Source organism: Bos indicus x Bos taurus, chromosome 7, assembly GCF_003369695.1.
Source record: "Bos indicus x Bos taurus breed Angus x Brahman F1 hybrid chromosome 7, Bos_hybrid_MaternalHap_v2.0, whole genome shotgun sequence".
NCBI classification, from domain to species: domain Eukaryota; kingdom Metazoa; phylum Chordata; class Mammalia; order Artiodactyla; family Bovidae; genus Bos; species Bos indicus x Bos taurus.
In genome coordinates this window covers 45,064,496-45,083,503 of record NC_040082.1, presented here as the reverse complement: position 1 = coordinate 45,083,503, position 19,008 = coordinate 45,064,496, and the positions used below count along the sequence as shown (strand labels likewise).

The 19,008-nt window shown below is 48.0% G+C and overlaps 1 protein-coding gene across 1 annotated transcript in view; it reads left to right on the top strand.

Annotated features, from left to right (window-relative positions):
* The window catches only part of GALNT10 (polypeptide N-acetylgalactosaminyltransferase 10), a 226,130-nt gene extending 214,992 nt beyond the window's left edge, over positions 1–11,138 (top strand). Inside the window, exons 10-12 of the mRNA XM_027545880.1 lie at positions 1,670–1,786; positions 6,446–6,595; positions 7,123–11,138. Coding sequence (XP_027401681.1) covers positions 1,670–1,786; positions 6,446–6,595; positions 7,123–7,281 — 426 coding nt within the window. The 3' untranslated portion in view covers positions 7,282–11,138. The remainder of the gene's footprint in view (positions 1–1,669; positions 1,787–6,445; positions 6,596–7,122) is intronic.
* The last annotated feature ends 7,870 nt before the right edge of the window (positions 11,139–19,008 follow it).

Below are 19,008 nucleotides of genomic sequence, written 5' to 3'. Positions count from 1 at the left end.
CTCACACACCCAAGAAGCTGGTCCCGCTGGAGGAGGCAGATAGTCCATCACCACATCTTGGCTCCTGAGATGGCTGTGGCTTCAACTGTGAACACCTGGATCCAGGGGGTTCAAATAACGTCAGTCTCTTTTTGTCCTACTTAACTGTGCTTCCTTGTGTGTTGTCCTCATGCCGAAAGTAGCAAGATAGCTCCCGGAAACCTCAGGCTGAGAGAGCCCCAGCTTGGCCAACCTAGCAGAAAGTAAACACCTCTTTCCCAGTAGAGTCAGCAAAGGTCCAGGATTGAAGTCTTACTCTTAGATCCGCATGAATCACTGTGGCCTTTGGAGAAAGAGGGGACAAGGGTGGGGTGGATGTTCTGGCCACGGGATGGGCCACAGCACCCAGGAGAGAAGTGTGTTGGGCTGCAGACACACTAGGTGTCACTTGTTCAGCCAAGTAGAGGGACCTTTCCCCACTAAGCCCTCTGCCTGGCCCCACCTGACACCAGCGAGAGTTTTCTAGATGAGGTGCCTCTTGGTTTCCCTCGTGAAGCTCCTCATTTCTTTGCCACCTCATTGGCTTTCTCCCCCATGTTAGTTCAGGTCCTCCAGGAAGCAGGCACCAAGAGGGGATTAGGCCAGCAAGAGACTTACTGGGGCTTCGCCCGAGAGAAGTGAGCAGGGAGGCAAGGAGAGGCGAGCAAGAGACTTACTGGGGCATTGCCAAGAGACGTGAGCAGGGAGGCAAGAGACCTGAGCAGGGAGGCAAGAGACCTGAGCAGGGAGGCGAGGAGAGCTGCCAGACCAGCAGGCTGCCCTCTGGAAAAGGAGAGGAAAAGGAGAGCAGCGGGGAGTGAGGCTTTGAGGAAGTCTGGCTATGTTAATGAGCAGTCTTCAGGCGAATCACCTGCCAGAGGAGTCTGCCTCCCCAGGGGATGGGCCTGCCTCTCTCGGGCCCTGCTGGAGGCAGCCCAAGGGAGCGTAGCCTCCCCCGACACAGTGCAGCTCACAGCAGCGGGGTGGTGAGACTGCCTGCAGCTGGACACTGGAGCGGGCCTTTCCCCTGCCCACCCCCACACACCCTCCGCCCCTGCATCACACGAGGAGCCATGTCTGTGAGGTTGGAGCTACACGATGTGACGCCGGCATCTAGCACAGTGGCCTGCCTGCCGTCCATGCTGGCTGAGCAGCGCATGCTGAGGCCCCTGCACTCACAGGGCATCCTCCCCTTCCTTACTGAGACTCTGTTCCTCTTTGGAGCCTCCCATTCACCTGCCCCAAGGCCCGAGAGCAAAGACCCTACACCTTTTCTAAAGTGGTCTTCAAGGTATAGCCTTTAAAGCACCTGGAATGAGGATAAAATTTGATTCCTGGACCTGCTGGGTCAAATTCTCTGGGAGAGGAGGCAGGAGTCCTCCTGTTCACACCCCCTCCCCTCCAGGACCCAGCCCCACCCCAGGACTCTACACGCTCTAATTCAAAGCAAGGTTGAGTGGAGCTGCTCTCTGTGTTCCCTTATTAACAGGTTCTGTCCTGCCCACCAGTCCAGGACGAACTTCATTAGGAGAATTCAGAGCTCAGCCCACTGACATCCTCTACCTTGCCTCCTTCCTCCCGCCCCAGCAGGGGCCCCACTGGATATCTCCAAGCACCTCACTGGTCCTGTCTTTGCTTCTTTCACATCCAGATCCGCAATGTGGGCACAGGGCTGTGCGCAGACACGAAGCACGGGGCCCTGGGCTCCCCACTGAGGCTGGAAAGCTGCATCCGGGGCCGCGGGGAGGCTGCCTGGAACAACATGCAGGTAGGGGCTGCTCCTCGGACCGGCCACCAGGTTCCCTGTGCTGACATAAGCCTGCAGTGCTCACGTGGTCAGGGCTGGCAGGGAGAGGCCCAGGCAATGATGAGTGACGGGTCAGCCCAAGGGACGTGTTATAAGAGCCTACTGGATACTTTGGAAAGAGGAATCCTGCACATCAGTCTGGACTGTTGGTTACAAGTGACAGATACTCGGCCCAAATGGCTGTCAACAGAGTTTCTGGCTCATGTCACTGAAGTCTAGATGATGTCATCAGGGTCTCTCCAGGGCCCCAGCTCTGCTTCCCTCTCTCTTGGCTTCATTCTTAGGCTGACTGTCTCCCCAAGTGGTGGCAGAGGTTACCACCAGCAGCTCTAGGCAGCCAGCCACCCGGTGAAAAGGCATGTCCCTTCCAAGAGTTCCAGAAAAGCCCTGGGGCTCTCACATGCTGGGTTTCCTGAGCCAGCGATGATGGAGGTATGACACAGTCCTCTTAGTGACCTAGGTCATGGGCCCCTCCTGGGGCCTAGGGTATGGTTGTCTTCACTCGAAAGATAGGGTGACATAGGAGAGAGGGTTGGTCCCCAAGGGATCTCCCAAAGGGTATAATCCGAAGAGTGAGGCGTGCAAGCCCACCATGTAGGACATGCCTCTCGCAGGAAACTGCACAAGCTTCCCCTGGTCCCTCCCAGATTCACTTCATTGTTAAGTCACACAGCATCTGTTAAATCTTGGTTCGAAGACACGTGGTTTATAGTCTCCCTGCTGTGGATTTTCTGGCATTTGGAAAGTGAACACTGATGTAAGCCTATAACGCGGGTCCTCTGTAAAAACAGAACTCTGGAGGGCTGCGCGGTGTACACACTGAGAATGCACAGCACCACCTCCTGGCGGGCATGGTGCCAGCCTCCGGAATGTGTGATGCCCTCCCGCATCCTTTCTGGAAAACCATTCTTACTAGATAATGGCTGTCACTGACTAAGGGCTTCCCAGGTGGCGCTAGTGGTAAAGAATCTGCCTGCCAATCCAGGAGATGCAAGAGACTCAGGGTCAGGAAGATTCCCTGGAGGAGGGCATGACAACCCACTCCAGTATTCTTGCCTGGAGAATACCATGGACAGAGGAGCCTGACGGGACAGTCCAAGGAGTCGCTACAAGTCGGACACAACTGAGCAAGTATGCCCACATGTTCATCAGTTAATTCTTCTGAATTCTCCACAGCCTTGTATGGCTGCTCCTTGATCCTGGGGCTGCAAGAGAGACCAGGAGAAATACAGGGCCTGGATAGAACAGGCCTAGGCAGCTCAGCTTCAGAACAGCTCCCCTTGCGGTGGAGAGTCCACATGAAGACCGGATTCACTCAGACTAACTGCAAAATGTGCCTGGGGTGTGGGTGTGCCGGCCTCCACCGTGAGGCGGGGAGCATAGCAGCCCAGTTGCCCCACTGGGATCTGTTGTCTCATGGAGCCCACAGCCATTCTGAGTGATGAGCTCTAGTGAGCCCGAAAAGGAAGAAATGCAAGTCTAAGCTACAGCTCCTGACCTGGAGGAGGCCTGGAAAGTTAATATTCAGGGAGCAGTAACTGGCTAACCCCACCACCACCGCCACTGCAACGCGCACCTCTGGCCAAGATGGAATAACAGGGACTGGGTTTACCCTTCTACGGAAAGCATCCAAAGAAATGGACAAAATATGTGAAACAACTGTTTTCAGGAGAGCCGATGTCAACCCTTGAAAGACAGTGACCCTTGGAAGACAGGGAGCCAACAGGCATGATGGTTGTCCTGGCTTCCTTCCTTGAGAGAGTTCCCAGTCCACAAGTCAGGGAGGGAGAAGCCCCGGGGAGCCAGGCACACGCCCTGAGTTGAGGAGGCAGCGCAGAGACTACAGGAGGTCAAGGTGGCTAGAATTCACAAAATGGAATCCTGGAGGTTTGGAGAGAGCCAGACATGGATAATGTCTGGGATTTACAGAGGGCCTCCCTGCATATTCAGCAGAGTACTGATGTATGTGAGGAAACTCCTGGGGCTGGACAAAGAACCACCTGAGAGGATTCATATGGAAAAATGGACGGGACAGAATAGCCAAAAAAATTTTCAAAAGAAGTACAAAGTTAAAGGACTGATTTCAACATATATTGTTAAAGTGTCACTGATTAAAGCAGTGCCATATTGACATAAAGAGAATAGAGACTCCAAAAATAGATCCCTGCATATGTGGACAGCACGCTTAAAGACATTCAAGGGAAATTAATTCAGTGCAAAAGTATAATATTTTCAACAAATAGGGTATATCCATGTGCAAAAACATTTTTTTCAATAAATACATTATACTACATATAAAAATTAACTCAAAATGGGTCATTGACTTAAACATAAAACTGAAACCAAAATACTTTGGAAGAAAACACAGGCAAAAGTGTTTGACCTTGGTAACCCAAGCAATGATTTCTTAGATACAACACCAAAAGAGAATTAATGAAACAGAAAAATTGATAGATTGGACTTCTTCAAAATGAGAAAATTCTGTTTTTAAAAAACACCGTTGAGAAAATAGGAAGACGAGCCACAGACTAAGAGAACGTGTTTACAAAGCATATATCTGATAACAACGTTAAATGTTTGTGAGTGAGTGAGAGTCACTCAGTCATGTCTGACTCTTTGCAAACCCATGGACTATACAGTCCATGGAATTCTCTAGGCCAGAATACTGGAGTAGGTAGCCAATCCCTTCTCCAGGAGATCTTCCCAACTGAGGGTTAGAACCCAGGTCTCCCACATTGCAGGCTTCTGTACCAATTGAGCCACCAGGGAAATGTTTAGAGTATAAAATTTCTCAAAACTCAGTAAGAAAATAAGCAATGCAATTTAAAAATGGGCAAAAGATGTGTAGAGATTTTAGTGAAGAAGTTGTATTGGTCAGCAAAGAAGCAAATCAAAAATGCTTAACTTCATAGTTATTAGATAAGTGGAAATTAAAATTATAACCTATTAGAAAGACCAACCATACCATGGGTTGGCAAGCATGTAGATGAATTGGAACCATACACTGGTACAACCACTTTGGAAAACAGTTGGGCAGTTTCTTGGAAAGTTACACATGGATGTATCTTATGATCCAGCCATCCCTCTTCAAGGGGTTCATCCAAGAGAGAAGAAATTATGTCCATGTCCATACAATGGCTTGTACACACGTGTTCATAGCAGCTCTAAGACTCTTGAGAATCCCTTGGACTGCAAGGAGATCCAACCAGTCCATCCTAAAGGAGATCAGTCCGAGTGTTCATTGGAAGGACTGATGTTGAAGCTGAAACTCCAATACTTTGGCTGCCTGATTCGAAGAGCTGACTCCTTTGAAAAGACCCTGATACTGGGAAAGATTGAAGGCAGGAGGAGAAGGGGACGACAGAGGATGAGATGGTTGGATGGCATCACTGACTCAATGGACATGAGTTTGGGTAAACTCCAGGAGTTGGTGATGGACAGGGAGGCCTGGCGTGCTGTGATCCACGGGGTCACCAAGAGTCGGACAATGACTGAACTGAACTATTTGAAAACACCAAAACTAGAAACAACCCACATGTTCAGCAACAGGTATATCAAGTACCATGCAGTGAATAGCTCGGCAATAAGAAGGAATGAACTGTTGATAAATGCTGTTGTTATAACGTGATTAAATCTCAACAGAATTGTGTTGAGTGAAAGAAAGAAAAAAAAAAAGGATCCATACTGTCTGATTCTTTTTATATAAAATTCTAGAAATTGTGAGTGCCTCTTTCTTAAAAAACAAAGGAGTTTCCTAGGGGCATGGGGAGGGATAGAAGGAAAAGATCACAGAAGGCAGGAGGGTACCTTTGGGGTGATGGATATGTTCACTGCCTTGATGACAGTGATGATGGTGGTGGTTACACAGGTATAAGCTATGTCAAAATGTCTCACGCTGTGCACTTAAAATGTGTGCAGTTTATTGCACGCCAATCATTCAGTAAAGCTCCTGGGGAAAAAAAGTTTATCAGCCTATATAATATGTGAACCTGGTTTGGATCTTAATTCAAACAGACTGACTCTGAAAAGAAATGTGTAAGGCAATCTGAAAACATATGAACTTGAATGAACTTGAGCTGTTTGATGACACTGAGAACCTTGTGGTAGCTTTTCACTATTATCAGGGCACTTACTGAAGTCATGACACCTGACATGGTAGGGTGTCCAGAATTTGCTTCAAAAGAATGTGGGGATGGGGGATATGGTGCAGGGGCAGCTCTAACAAGACTCGCTGTGATTTAGTAATCATTGAAGCTGGGTCATTGGGACAGGTGTCATCAATATAGTTTTTATATATAATATTTTTTATTTAACCCTAAATATCAAAATTATCGTTTCAACATGTAATTGAAGGTATTTTTTCCTTTAAATGCAGCTTTATTTTGGGGTGAGACTACCTTTTGCTTTAACCAATGAAAATCTAGCAGTTGTTACTTGCTGTAAGTGTAAAATAGACACTGAATTTTGGAGACATGGTTTAAAAAAAAAAAGAGGATAAACACTTTTATATCAGTATACAGTTTTCTGAACCCCTGTGTTTAAAATTTCCTGTAATTGGAAAGAAAGAGACACCCCTAGCTTTGCTTTGCTGTCCATGTCATGGCATCCCTGTGCGTGCAGGTGTTCACCTTCACCTGGAGAGAAGACATCCGGCCCGGAGACCCCCAGCACACCAAGAAGTTCTGCTTTGATGCCGTCTCGCACACCAGCCCCGTCACCCTCTACGACTGCCACAGCATGAAGGGCAACCAGCTGTGGAAGTACCGCAAAGTAAGACGGGGTGTAGAGCGGGATGGACAGGGGAGCCTGCTTTGTTTAAAAAAAAACAAAGTGCCTCCCCTCTTCTCTCCAGAGCCCCCTCCCTCATGCATTTGTTACACAAACCTCCCTGACTCTCCTGTCATCAAGAGAAATCAGAAATCCAGCTTTAGTATCTTTTTTTTAATTTTTCTATTATTTTTAATTTTTTTTTTAATTCAGCTTTAGAATCTTAAATGTTGGCAACTGAGTCTTTTTTTTTTTTAAACCACCTTGAGAGCAAATGAAATTTGACTGGAGATAGGCATGATTAGGGTCCCAGCCCAGAAGTGGCATACATCAGTTTTGTCCTCATCCCAGCGGGCACTGCTCAGGCACGTGGCAAGGCCAGCCTCAAGCGAGGTGGGCAGTGTCCACTGTGTGGTGGGGAGGAGAGCCAGGCAGGCCTGCGAGCCCCAGCCCCGTCCCCTCGCTGGTATCGCTGCTGCCTGGGCTCATTTCCCTGTCACGGCCCAGCTGACCACCTGCCTGTTCCACAGGACCAGACCCTATACCACCCCGTCAGCGGCAGTTGCATGGACTGCAGTGAAAGTGACCACAGGATCTTCATGAACACCTGCAACCCCTCTTCTCCAACCCAGCAGTGGCTGTTTGAACACACCAACTCCACAGTCTTGGAAAAATTCAATAGCAACTGAGCCCTCATGTTCCTGCAGTGAGCCTGGCGGGGTCCCCTCCAGCACTCCCTGCAGCCTCCCTCTCCAGAGGAAGGCAGGGCTCCCAGGGCTCCCCCATTCTGTACAAGGTGCTGGCCAGCCAGGTCAAGGCAGAGGGGGCTCTTGAAGCTGGCCTGGGTGTCTGCCCAGCCCTGCAGGCCCCAAATGGTGGCAGCATGGAGAACAGACCCTACAAGAGGCCCCACTCCAGAGCAGAGCCCGCTGCACCCCTGGCGGCGGCATGGAAACCCAGGAGAGCCTTTTCACCCCATCACCACGTTCCCTTGAGCGGTACGTGGGAGGAATGCCAGGGTAGCCCTCGGCCACCCAAAACAGAGTCCTCCAAGCCTGCCTGACCTTCAGCTGGCTCGTCCATGATGGTCCTTTAGCGAGAGAGAGAGGCAAGTTGTGTCTGTAGGCGCCAACTTTAAGCAGCAGTGCCACACTCATCAGCAACAGAAGGGCAAGAGTCTCTCTCGGGGCCGTTGGTTTCAGCCTTTTCATTTTGGCCCCAGCTTGGGATAACTGCAGTTACTCCCCGGCATCTATTCTCTGTCATGACCCAAGGAGATGCAGTTAGAAGCCGTGCCTGGGGCCCTCCGAGTGTTCAGTACTGACCACCGGCCAACTGTCAGGCCTGAGGCGGAAGTGTGGTCCTCCTTGGCTACCGTGGACAGCCCAGGTGTCTCCCCTGGCTCTCGGGGTGCTCAAGATGCCCATATCAGTGCTCTCCAGGCTCAAGGACAGTCCGGCCACCAGCTCTTCAGGACTGGGTTTCAGATGGCCTTGAGTCTGTGGCGCAGGCATAGTAGGAGACCTCCAAACTAGAAATTCTGCTTGAATTTCCCCTATCAGCGCTTCCGTCTCTCTCTCTCCCTTCTTCTCCCTCCCTCGGGCAGCTGCTTGTTTCAACAGAAGAGCAGAGGTGTGACGTGCTGGCCTCACAAAGTCCAGAGGCCGCCAAGGTGGACCGCGGGCAGGTTGCCTAGCCCCGACTCATTGTGGTTCTGGTTCTCATATGGAATTCTAGAATTTTTAAAGAACTCTGTACTTGGGTCACAAACTAGAGTACCACATAGGATTCTGGTATTCTAGCATCCAATATGGATTTCTGGAATGCTGTGATTGAAGGAGCCAGTCAACTGTAAAACCTTCAAGGCAGCCCCTAGCCTAGAAACAATCTGTGAAGTCCAAGGTTGGTGGTGTTGGGGGACGGGTGGGGAAACCCAGGTCCACCCGCTCATACCAGGCACTGGGTGTGACACAGTCCTCAGCCCAGGCCGGAAGCTGTGCCACCCCCACCACGGCCACGGCTGCAGTGAACACCCCAGCATCCCACAAGCAGATATGCAGTCCGCTCCATGATGCCCTCTGTGTTTACCTTTTGCTTTGTTAATTATGTGTCAGACTCCCAGAGGGCTTCCAAACTAATAGGAAGTGTTTCTCTAACCAGCCTGCCACCCACTGATTCAGAAATGGAAATCGCAGTCTACAGCCCGTTGCGCCCACCAGCTAGCCCAGGAAGTCTTTCAAATCGGTGTTCCAATTAGAGCCGAGCCTCTCGATTGTGTTATTTACCAGTGAAATAACTGAGACATAAATCTGGGAGCAGAGCCACGGATCTGCCTTTGAGATGCTGGCTGATCTCATCAGTTACCTGGGGAGGGAAGTGAACTCTCCCAGCCACCACCACCCCGATGAAGCATGCAGCGGGCAAAGCGTCGCCTCCACCTTCTGCCTCAGCACAGTCCCACTCTGGCCACCTGTCTGCAGGAGAGGCAGCCCCATGCTTACAGAGCTTGCTTGTCCATCCCTGGTGTCTTTTCCCAGTGAGTGCTATACCTTTTAGCAGTGGCCCTCTTTAGGAAGGAGTCAAAAGATGCGGCCCCTTCCAGAATCCAGGAAAGCAAGAGTGTTGTACTTTGGGAGAATTGAGGTAGGATTCATCATCAGAAAGTAATGCAGCGTTATTAAAATGAAAACTGTGCCTTTTAAAAAGAAAAACATGCAAACGTACAGCCAATCCCTAAACTTGAATCATTTCCTAGTGCCTTGCTAGATGTAAAGGGGCAGGGTTGGGGGGGAGGGGGACGTTTTTGGTGATGTGTGCAATCCCTGTTGGATGAGTGTGTTTCCTAATGTCTGATTTCAAGCAGGAGGCGTTGGGCCTAGAGCAGGATCTGAAACAGCAATGCCCCCCAAGGGCCAGAAGGCCAGGTGTTATTCCATTCAGTGAGAGTAACACCCTGAATTTAAAGGGCAGCTGGATGGCTCTTTTAATCCATGGCCAAGAAGGGTCTCAGCCACCCCTGGGAGAGGGGCCTGTTTGGAAGCCACGGCTGCAGCTCCCATCCCACCCCCAGCGATTAGCTTTGCAATAGGTCCCACTCCAGCAGGTGACAGTGTTCTCGGCAAGACCAGGGCGCACGTGGAAAGCAGCAGCAGCGGCAAGCAGTCTTCATGTGTCCACTTTTCTGTCCTTTGGTTCTCCTTTTGAGGCTGGTTTTGCACCCTCAACAAAGGATGGGCAGATCCTCTGGGCACTCTGACATTTGCAATTGCTGAACCCACATCTGTGGGTGCCAAGACTTGACATAGCCTGTAATCAGGGAAGGAGGGAGAGAAATCCATTAACAGACCAACCAATCGCCATTCACTGTTTTGTCTTCATTTTGGAAAGCTATATGTCTCAAGGATCCATGAGACTGTGGAGGTGCTGTCAGCCAGGTGATGGGTGAGAATGTGGACCCCTTCTCCTCTAAAGCCTTTCTTCTGAGCATAAGGTCACAAAACGGTGTGGCTACAAAGTATCACACCTGCGTGGCCCCAGCAGCCTTTCCAAAGGGGAACTACAGGAACATTTCAGAATGCAAAGAGCATCTTCCCAGTAGGTTCAAGGCCATGGAGGAGATGCTAAGTGTGCGGGCATGTGTGAGAAAAGCCATTCCACCTTGTGCTTCCAGCTGGAGCTTTCAACTTTTAAAACCATCCAGGAGCTATCAGTTCCCCATTTTTGGAAGAAATAACTCAGTCAGAAGGGAGTACATCCACAGAAGAGATCTGATGGGGGATGCAACCTCAGGACCTAGGGAGAAAGAATGATTCTTTTTGGAGATGTAGAATATGGATTCCCAAAGTCCACATTATATTCACCACCTGTCGAATTTCTCTTTCTCTTTAAGAAATAGGTGATGTCGTTGAAGATGGCTCCATATTTTTGTGTATGCATCTCTATATTTGTAATCTCTGAAGTTTCAAAGGAGCGGCAAAGCACTTTACAGAAGTAACTGAGAAATCCGGACACCTTGCTTCAGAGATCCCTTGTTTGCACAGATTGGGTGATCTCTGTCATTCTTAGGAGGCAATGCAACTTTGATTAAGTTTTCTGACGATTTCTAAGTATGAGAGAAGGGCAAGGAGTGGGTCCTGTCCTGGAATTCTTTTCTGCTTTCAACTGATGCTTTTTTTGAAAATTCGAGTAATACTTTAGTTCTAACTGGATCTTGTGCCAAAGCCCACTGTCACCTCTGGGGTGGGAGTTGCACCTACATTCCAAGCGACAAGGTCCTTTTTTAACATTTGCTCCCAAAATGGCTTTGATTCAGATGTGCCGGCCCACAGGGCTGGGTTCCTGCTGTGTTTCAGACTTGAAGGAGGATCCCAGAGGGATTACACACAGGGAATATCTGAGAGGTCAGATGTGGGATTCCATAGAGAAAGCTTGAGACCGCCAGCCTCTCATCTCCTGCCTGGAAAAGTGAGCCTTTGTGAAGACCTGACTTACCATGTACAACTGTGATTGTGACTGTTGTTGAGTAAACCTCCAGACTTTTCTCTAACGTGGTCTCTGGCTAATTCCTTGTCTGCGCCTTTCTCCAGTCCTTTGCTCCCTGTGTATTCATTGAGCACCCACCCACTCGGTGCCTCCGCTGGGTCCTGGATAAATTCCCTACAGCCATCATTCTAAGGAGGAAGGTGGACCGCAGACAGCTCACCACGATGATTTCAGGTGTGAATAGGGCCGTGGAGGTTATAAAACAAGGTATTCTAGAGACTGGGGTGGGGATCAACATGAAGCAGGGTAGTCAGGGAATGCCTCTATGAGAGCTGAATGACAAGAAGAAGGGAGTATGAGCCAAAAGGCAGTTTCAGATCAGATTAGATCAGTCGCTCAGTCGTGTCCGACTCTTTGCGACCCTATGAATCACAGCACGCCAGGCCTCCCTGTCCATCACCAGCTCTCAGAGTTCACTCACACTCACGTCCATCGAGTCAGTGATGCCATCCAGCCATCTCATCCTCTGTCGTCCCCTTCTCCTCTTGCCCCCAATCCCTCCCAGCATCAGAGTCTTTTCCAATGACTCAACTCTTCGCATGAGGTGGCCAAAGTACTGGAGTTTCAGCTTTAGCATCATTCCTTCCAAAGAAATCCCAGGGCTGATCTCCTTCAGAATGGACTGGTTGGATCTCCTTGCAGTCCAGGGGACTCTGAAGAGTCTTCTCCAACACCACAGTTCAAAAGCATCAATTCTTCGGCGCTCAGCCTTCTTCACAGTCCAACTCTCACATCCATACATGACCACAGGAAAAACCATAGCCTTGACTAGACGAACATTTGTTGGCAAAGTAATGTCTCTGCTTTTGAATATGCTATCTAGGTTGGTCATAACTTTCCTTCCAAGGAGTAAGCATCTTTTAATTTCATGGCTGCAGTCACCATCTGCAGTGATCTGGGAGCCCACAAAAATAAAGTCTGACACTGTTTCCACGGTTTCCCCATCTATTTCCCATGAAGTGATGGGACTGGATGCCATGATCTTCGTTTTCTGAATGTTGAGTTTTAAGCCAACTTTTTCACTCTCCACTTTCACTTTCATCAAGAGGCTTTTGAGTTCCTCTTCACTTTCTGCCATAAGGGTGGTGTCATCTGCATATCTGAGGTTATTGATATTTCTCCCGGCAATCTTGATTCCAGCTTGTGTTTCTTCCAGTCCAGCGTTTCTCATGATGTACTCTGCATATAAGTTAAATAAACAGGGTGACAATATACAGCCTTGACAAACTCCTTTTCCTATTTGGAGCCAGTCTGTTGTTCCATGTCCAGTTCTAACTGTTGCTTCCTGACCTGCATACAAATTTCTCAAGAGGCAGATCAGGTGGTCTGGTATTCCCATCTCTTTCAGAATTTTCCACAGTTTCTTGTGATCCACACAGTCAAAGGCTTTGGCATAGTCAATAAAGCAGAAATAGATGGCTTTTCTGGAACTCTCTTGCTTTTTCCATGATCCAGCGGATGTTGGCAATTTGATCTCTGGTCCCTCTGCCTTTTCTAAAACCAGCTTGAACATCAGGAAGTTCACGGTTCACATATTGCTGAAGTCTGGCTTGGAGAATTTTGAGCATTATTTTACTAGCGTGTGAGATGAGTGCAATTGTGTGGTAGTTTGAGCATTCTTTGGCATTGCCTTTCTTTGGGATTGGAATGAAAACTGACCTTTTCCAGTCCTGTGGCCACTGCTGAGTTTTCCAAATTTGCTGGCATATTGAGTGCAGCACTTTCACAGCATCATCTTTTAGGATTTGGAATAGCTCAACTGGAATTCCATCACCTCCACTAGCTTTGTTCCTAGTGATGCTGTCTAAGGCCCACTTGACTTCACATTCCAGGATGTCTGGCTCTAGGTCAGTGATCACACCATCATGATTATCTGGGTTGTGAAGATCTTTTTTGTACAGTTCTTCTGTGTATTCTTGCCATCTCTTCTTAATATCTTCTGCTTCTGTTAGGTCCATACCATTTCTGTCCTTTATCGAGCCCATCTTTGCATGAAATGTTCCTTTGGTATCTCTGGTTTTCTTGAAGAGATCCCTAGTCTTCCCCATTCTGTTGTTTTCCTCTATTTCTTTTTTTTTTTTTAATTTTATTTTTAAACTTTACAATATTGTATTAGTTTTGCCAAATATCGAAATGAATCCACCACAGGTATACCCGTGTTCCCCATCCTGAACCCTCCATCCTCCTCCCTCCCCTCCCCTCTCTCTGGGTCGTCCCAGTGCACCAGCCCCAAGCATCCAGTACTGTGCATCGAACCTGGACTGGTGACTCGTTTCATACATATTATACATGTTTCAACGCTATTTTCCCAAATCTCCCCACCCTCTCCCTCTCCCACAGAGTCCATAAGACTGATCTATACATCGGTGTCTCTTTTGCTGTATTTCTTTGCATTGATCGCTGAAGAAGGCTTTCTTATCTCTTCTTGCTGTTCTTTGGAACTCTGCATTCAGATGTTTATATCTTTCCTTTTCTCCTTTGCTTTTCGCTTCTCTTCTTTTCACAGCTATTTGTAAGGCCTCCCCAGACAGCCATTTTGCTTTTTTGCATTTCTTTTCCATGGGAATGGTCTTGATCCCTGTCTCCTGTACAATGTCATGAACCTCATTCCATAGTTCATCAGGCACTCTATCTATCAGATCTAGGCCCTTAAATCTATTTCTCACTTCCACTGTATAATCATAAGGGATTTGATTTAAGTCATACCTGAATGGTCTAGTGGTTTTCCCTACTTTCTTCAATTTAAGTCTGAATTTGGCAATAAGGAGTTCATGGTCTGAGCCACAGTCAGCTCCTGGTCTTGTTTTTGCTGACTGTATAGAGCTTCTCCATCTTTGGCTGCAAAGAATATAATCAATCTGATTTCGGTGTTGACCATCTGGTGATGTATTCTGGGCAAAGGGAACGGCCAGTGCAGAGATCCTGAGGCAGGAAGGAGTTCCTGTGTTGGAGGCGGGGAAGGAGGTGAGCTCACAGACTTAGCCCAGGTAGTGCACAAAGGATCTTACAGACTACACCCCGGAGTGGAGGATTTCAATGACAACATGAACAAGCTTAGCTCATTTCTTGCGCTCACCCATGAGCCACAAGTCCCTGCATACCAAAGCATTATGAGGGTTGGATTACATAATACCATGTGCTGGAAAGAACCCTGGCTGGCCCTGCTGTGCAAGGTGAGATCTTACACAAATCCTGTCTCCTAGCTAGGTCCCAGTTTTACACAGTGAAGGGAGTTTTCCCATGGTGCTTCCAGCTCCGCCTGTTCTGCTATAGTTGAGTCTTGGTGTGGAGCTGGAGACATGAGCAGAAGCTACCCTGGTGCTGTCATTCAGAGCCCACTAGAGGGCGCTGTGGACCGTGGCTTGGCGAAGGTTCCTTTACAGACCCGGGATCTGATTACAGGCCACTGTGCAGGTTTGAGCCCTGGAGCAAGAAAGTAGAATCTGTCTTTCATAACTTGCATTTCTTGTTTGTTTGAAAATCTTTTATAAACACCCATAAATTATAAATGTTTTAATGGTGTCTTTAAAGAATTTACTAGGAAATAAAGTGGGGGCTTCCGTGGTAGCTCAGACAGTAAATAAAACCACCTGCCTGCAATGCACGAGAAACAGGTTCCATCCCTGGGTCAGGAAGATTCCCTGGAGAAGGGGATGGCAACTGACTCCAGTATTCTCACCTGGAGAATTTCACGGACAGAAAAACCTAGTCGGCTACAGTTCATGGGATCACAGAGTCGGACATGACTGAGCGACTAACGCTTTCACTTCACTTTTTTTTTTTTTCAAAAGTTGAGAACATTCCAGGTGTAGGGGCAACCTGGCCGAACACCCTGTGTAGAATCGTGACAGGTATGAAGGTCTGTGAGGCTGGAGCAGAGTGGGAGAGAGAGGAGACAAGGAGGCAAACCAAACCAGACCCTCTGGGGCCCTGTGGGCCATGTTACAGGGTCTCTGATCTTTATTTCAAAGGCAGGAGGAACCATTAAAGGTTTGGGGCAGAGAGAGCATAAACGGTGCCCTTGAACTGAAGTCTAGAGCCAGGAATGAGTTGCTCAAGGTGCAGGGCACATACTAGGACCTGGAGCCTGCAGGGTGACAAACAAATCCAGGGCGGCTGGCCCTCACGTGTCTCATCCATTTCAGCTCCTCATCCTCCCAGCCCTACACGCGAGCAGAGAATCCAAGGTAAGTAGAGCACGTAGCCACACACACAGTGGGAGCTCCTCCTTGTTGCTTACTTGGAAACAGATTCAGAGAATGTGGCAATTCCCTCAAAGGTTTGCATCCTTTTTTTTCTCCTTGTGTGATTGGGGTTGGGGCTTTGGGCCCTGGCACTTAGTAAGGGTTCAATAAGTACTTGATAAATGGACGAATGGATGAATAGTCTAGTTTCAAATTACACTCACAGCCCACAGACCCTAGAGTGAGTTCTCCTGTCTGTCGTATGCTGGGTGTCCCTGAGCAAGTCCCTTCTCCTCCCTGGGCCTCAGGTTCTCCTTATGGCCATGAGAAGAAGGGGAGCAAGTTAAATAAAGGTCAGCCTGGAACCTTCTAGTCCTCTAGATCTTGCATCTCATATTTTGAAATGGCCCAGATCTTGTCAGGGATTTATTTTCCAAGTTTACCCAGGAAATGGAGTCCCCTCCGGGTTTTCTTAGTGGTATCTCCCACCTTCAGGTTTCTGGGCTTCTGGTGGAGTGGGTCCAGGAGTCGGCATCCAGACCTGGCTTCCTGCAGCTGCTCACAGTTCTGCCAATCTCTGGCCTCAGGCAGCTGCCTCCTCTTTTGTTCCAGGCTTAGCATACCTGGCTTCCTGGATGATGCTCAGAGCAGTCTGCAGCTCTTTGCCTTCAAGTCTGACTTGGTTTGGGGCTGGCATAGTGACAGCCCTGGGCGCACTTCACACCCACTCTCACAACAGAACGCCACAGAAACAAAGGAACACGGTGAGCCCTCAGAAAAAGCAGGTTTCTTAGCAACTTTTACAGCCTTTGTTCATGAGCTCCTTGGCACTGAAGCAGCGTCTGATCTCCTGCCAGCTCCTGCCTGGGGATGGGAGAAGGGGATGGCGAGTCTGGCTTTGCTGGAGCTGGGAGCTCAGATCCCCCACCATTGGCCTGTCAGTCAGCCTGGGAGGCAGAGACATAAATGCCAAATTTGTCCAGGTTCTAAGAAAAGTCCTCGCCATGGTTTCTACACAGCTGCAGAATTCAGCCAGCAAACGTACTGAAACGTATTCTGGGGGCTTATGGTGGCCCCTGGTCTGTGTCCAGCTCTGCCCTTGGCCTGGGAAAAACAGAGGTGAATAAGGGACCACCTGCAACCTCTCACACCTCTTGATAAGAACAGACAAGGACCCAGGCAGGTGAGGAGAATTACTTGACTCCAGCTGTACTGTCTACTTGTTGCAGCTTCCACTGGGATCTTAGTTCCCTGACCAGGAATCGAACCTGCACCCCCTGCATTGAAAGTGGGGAGTCTTAAACCACTGGACCACTAGGGAAAGTCCCCTTGCTGCAATCTTGAGGTCACTTGTGGACACGTGCATGTGCAAAGTGGTGAAAGATTGGAGTCGCCCAACATGCATGTTCCCAACTGAGGTCAATTCAGCTCTCACACCGTAAACAAGGATCCTTCTTGCCGTCTTACTCTGTGCCGCACTTCTTACATTTTTGTGCTTTTGTGGGTGGTTTTGGTTTTAAGATGCCCTGCAAGCATAGTGCTGAAGTGCTTGCAGCAGAGTGACCAGTGGGGTCTGGAGATGGAAAAGCCTTGGCCTGTGTGGGCACCAGAGCCCTGTTGGGAGGTGTACAAGCCCACAGTACATGTTTCAGTACATCTTTGTTGATTGACTTCTGCAGCTAATATGGTTTACTACTTCTTAGCCAGGTCCCAAAGCTCCTTTGGAGCTGGCCCTTGGCCACTTCTCCATCACCTCCCAGCAGAGCTCAGGTGCCCACACAGGTCAAGGCTTTCCCATCTCCAGACACCACTGGTCCCTCTGCTTGGAATGTTCTCCACCTGCTCAGCAGCTTCTTTTCCCCCTTTGGGTCTCAGCTCAGCTGTCAGAGGCCTCACTCAAGAGGCCTCTCTATCGAGAATAGACACACGCACATCATTCCACTCTTTCTCAGCACCTCTGTAGCTCCCCTTCTCTTGCTTATCCTAACAAAACAGCCCATTCCCATGATGCACAGTAGTTTTATTCAGTAAAGTTGCTGCGGACGCCAGATGAGTGAATACAGAACTATCGGTCCCAGGGGAAGCACGGGGTTAGGTTCCTCCAGCCTCTGGTCACCACACTGTCATCACGCCATCAATACATAACCTGTTCTGTGCGCATTTCTGTTTAAAGAGACCTCATTTCATATAGATCATTAATTCATTCACGTTGAACTCACAGCTAACAACACTAACTCAAGCTGCAGTGAAACTTATCTAACATATATCTTTTCTCCATCAGGCACAACCTGGCCTTCTGTGCTTAGGAACACGAGACAGCACCTCAGCACTATGCTTACAGGACATCTAAAAACCAAAATCACCAACAAAAGCACAAAAATGTAAAAATTGTGGCACAGAATAATGGCAAGAAGGACTCTTGCTTACAGTGTGAGAGCTCAATGGACCACAGCTGGGAACATGCGTGTTGGGCAACTCCAATTTTTCACCACTCTACACGTGAACATGTCCACAAGTGACCTCAAAACTGCAGCAAGAGGACTTTCCCTAGCAGTCCAGTGGTTAAGACTCCACACTTGCAATGCAGGGGCACAGGTTCGATCCCTGGTCAGGGAACTAAGATCCCACATGCCTCGGGGCACAGCCAAATTAACTAATAATAAATAAATAATAGTAAAGTAGCCTTTAAAATATGCGCCAAGTATCAGTTTTGAGCTTATATTTTAGTGAGTAGAAGAATTTGCAAACAAGAAATTAGTGAATGAGGATTATTTTAAATGTTATTTTACTTATTTGTTCGGGTGTTTGATGTCTTTCTCCTTCACTGGACTTCATGAGGGTAAGGCTTTTTCTGTACTGGTCACCATTTTATCCCCAGCTCTTAGCAGAACTGATTCGGACTTTGGAAATTGTTGAGCCATGATGAACCAAATACTTCCCTCTGGAATTTTAGTTTTGTGAGGTTTATTAACACTCGTTATTTATTTCAGCATTAGTTGTGTATTTAGTTAAGGCCAAAATGAAACTGCTTTCTAGGACCTTTTTCTGATCACATTCACAGAAGATTGATAAATCAAAAGTTGATTTTTTTTTATGGGCATTAGAATTTTCCAGTGAGCCAAATAATTATATGCAGTCTACTAGTCTCGGTTGAATTATTCCTTAGAAACTTGCTTGGTGACCTGGCATTGAAGAAAGAAGTGGAGACGGCTAAGGGCACATTTGCCTTCCCTATGACAGAGTATACACAGGCCCCTAAGTCCATACATAAATTCACTTCTGAAAATGTGACTAACGTCAAAAGTCAAACAACAAATGTACTCTGTCAACAGAGCACATCTGTTCCTAGGTAATAAAACGTGGTATAACACTGCCAATTACACCTGCGTTTTTGGACACACTCTTGGATGATATATATTCAGTCTTGGCTAATATATCTTCAGTTTGACTCCCTTCACAAATCAAAAAACAGGCTTAAGAATATTTAGTGGAGGCTAAAGATGTATCCCTTTCAACAAATCTAATTATTTCTGTATCAATTATAAAGAGTTAATAGTATCCTTTTTTCCTTTTTAAAACAGCTTTATTGAGCTTTAATTCACCCATTTAGAGTACAGAACTCAATGTTCTTAGTATATTCACAAGGTTATGAAGCCATTACCACTTCCTAGTTCCAGAACACTTGTCCCC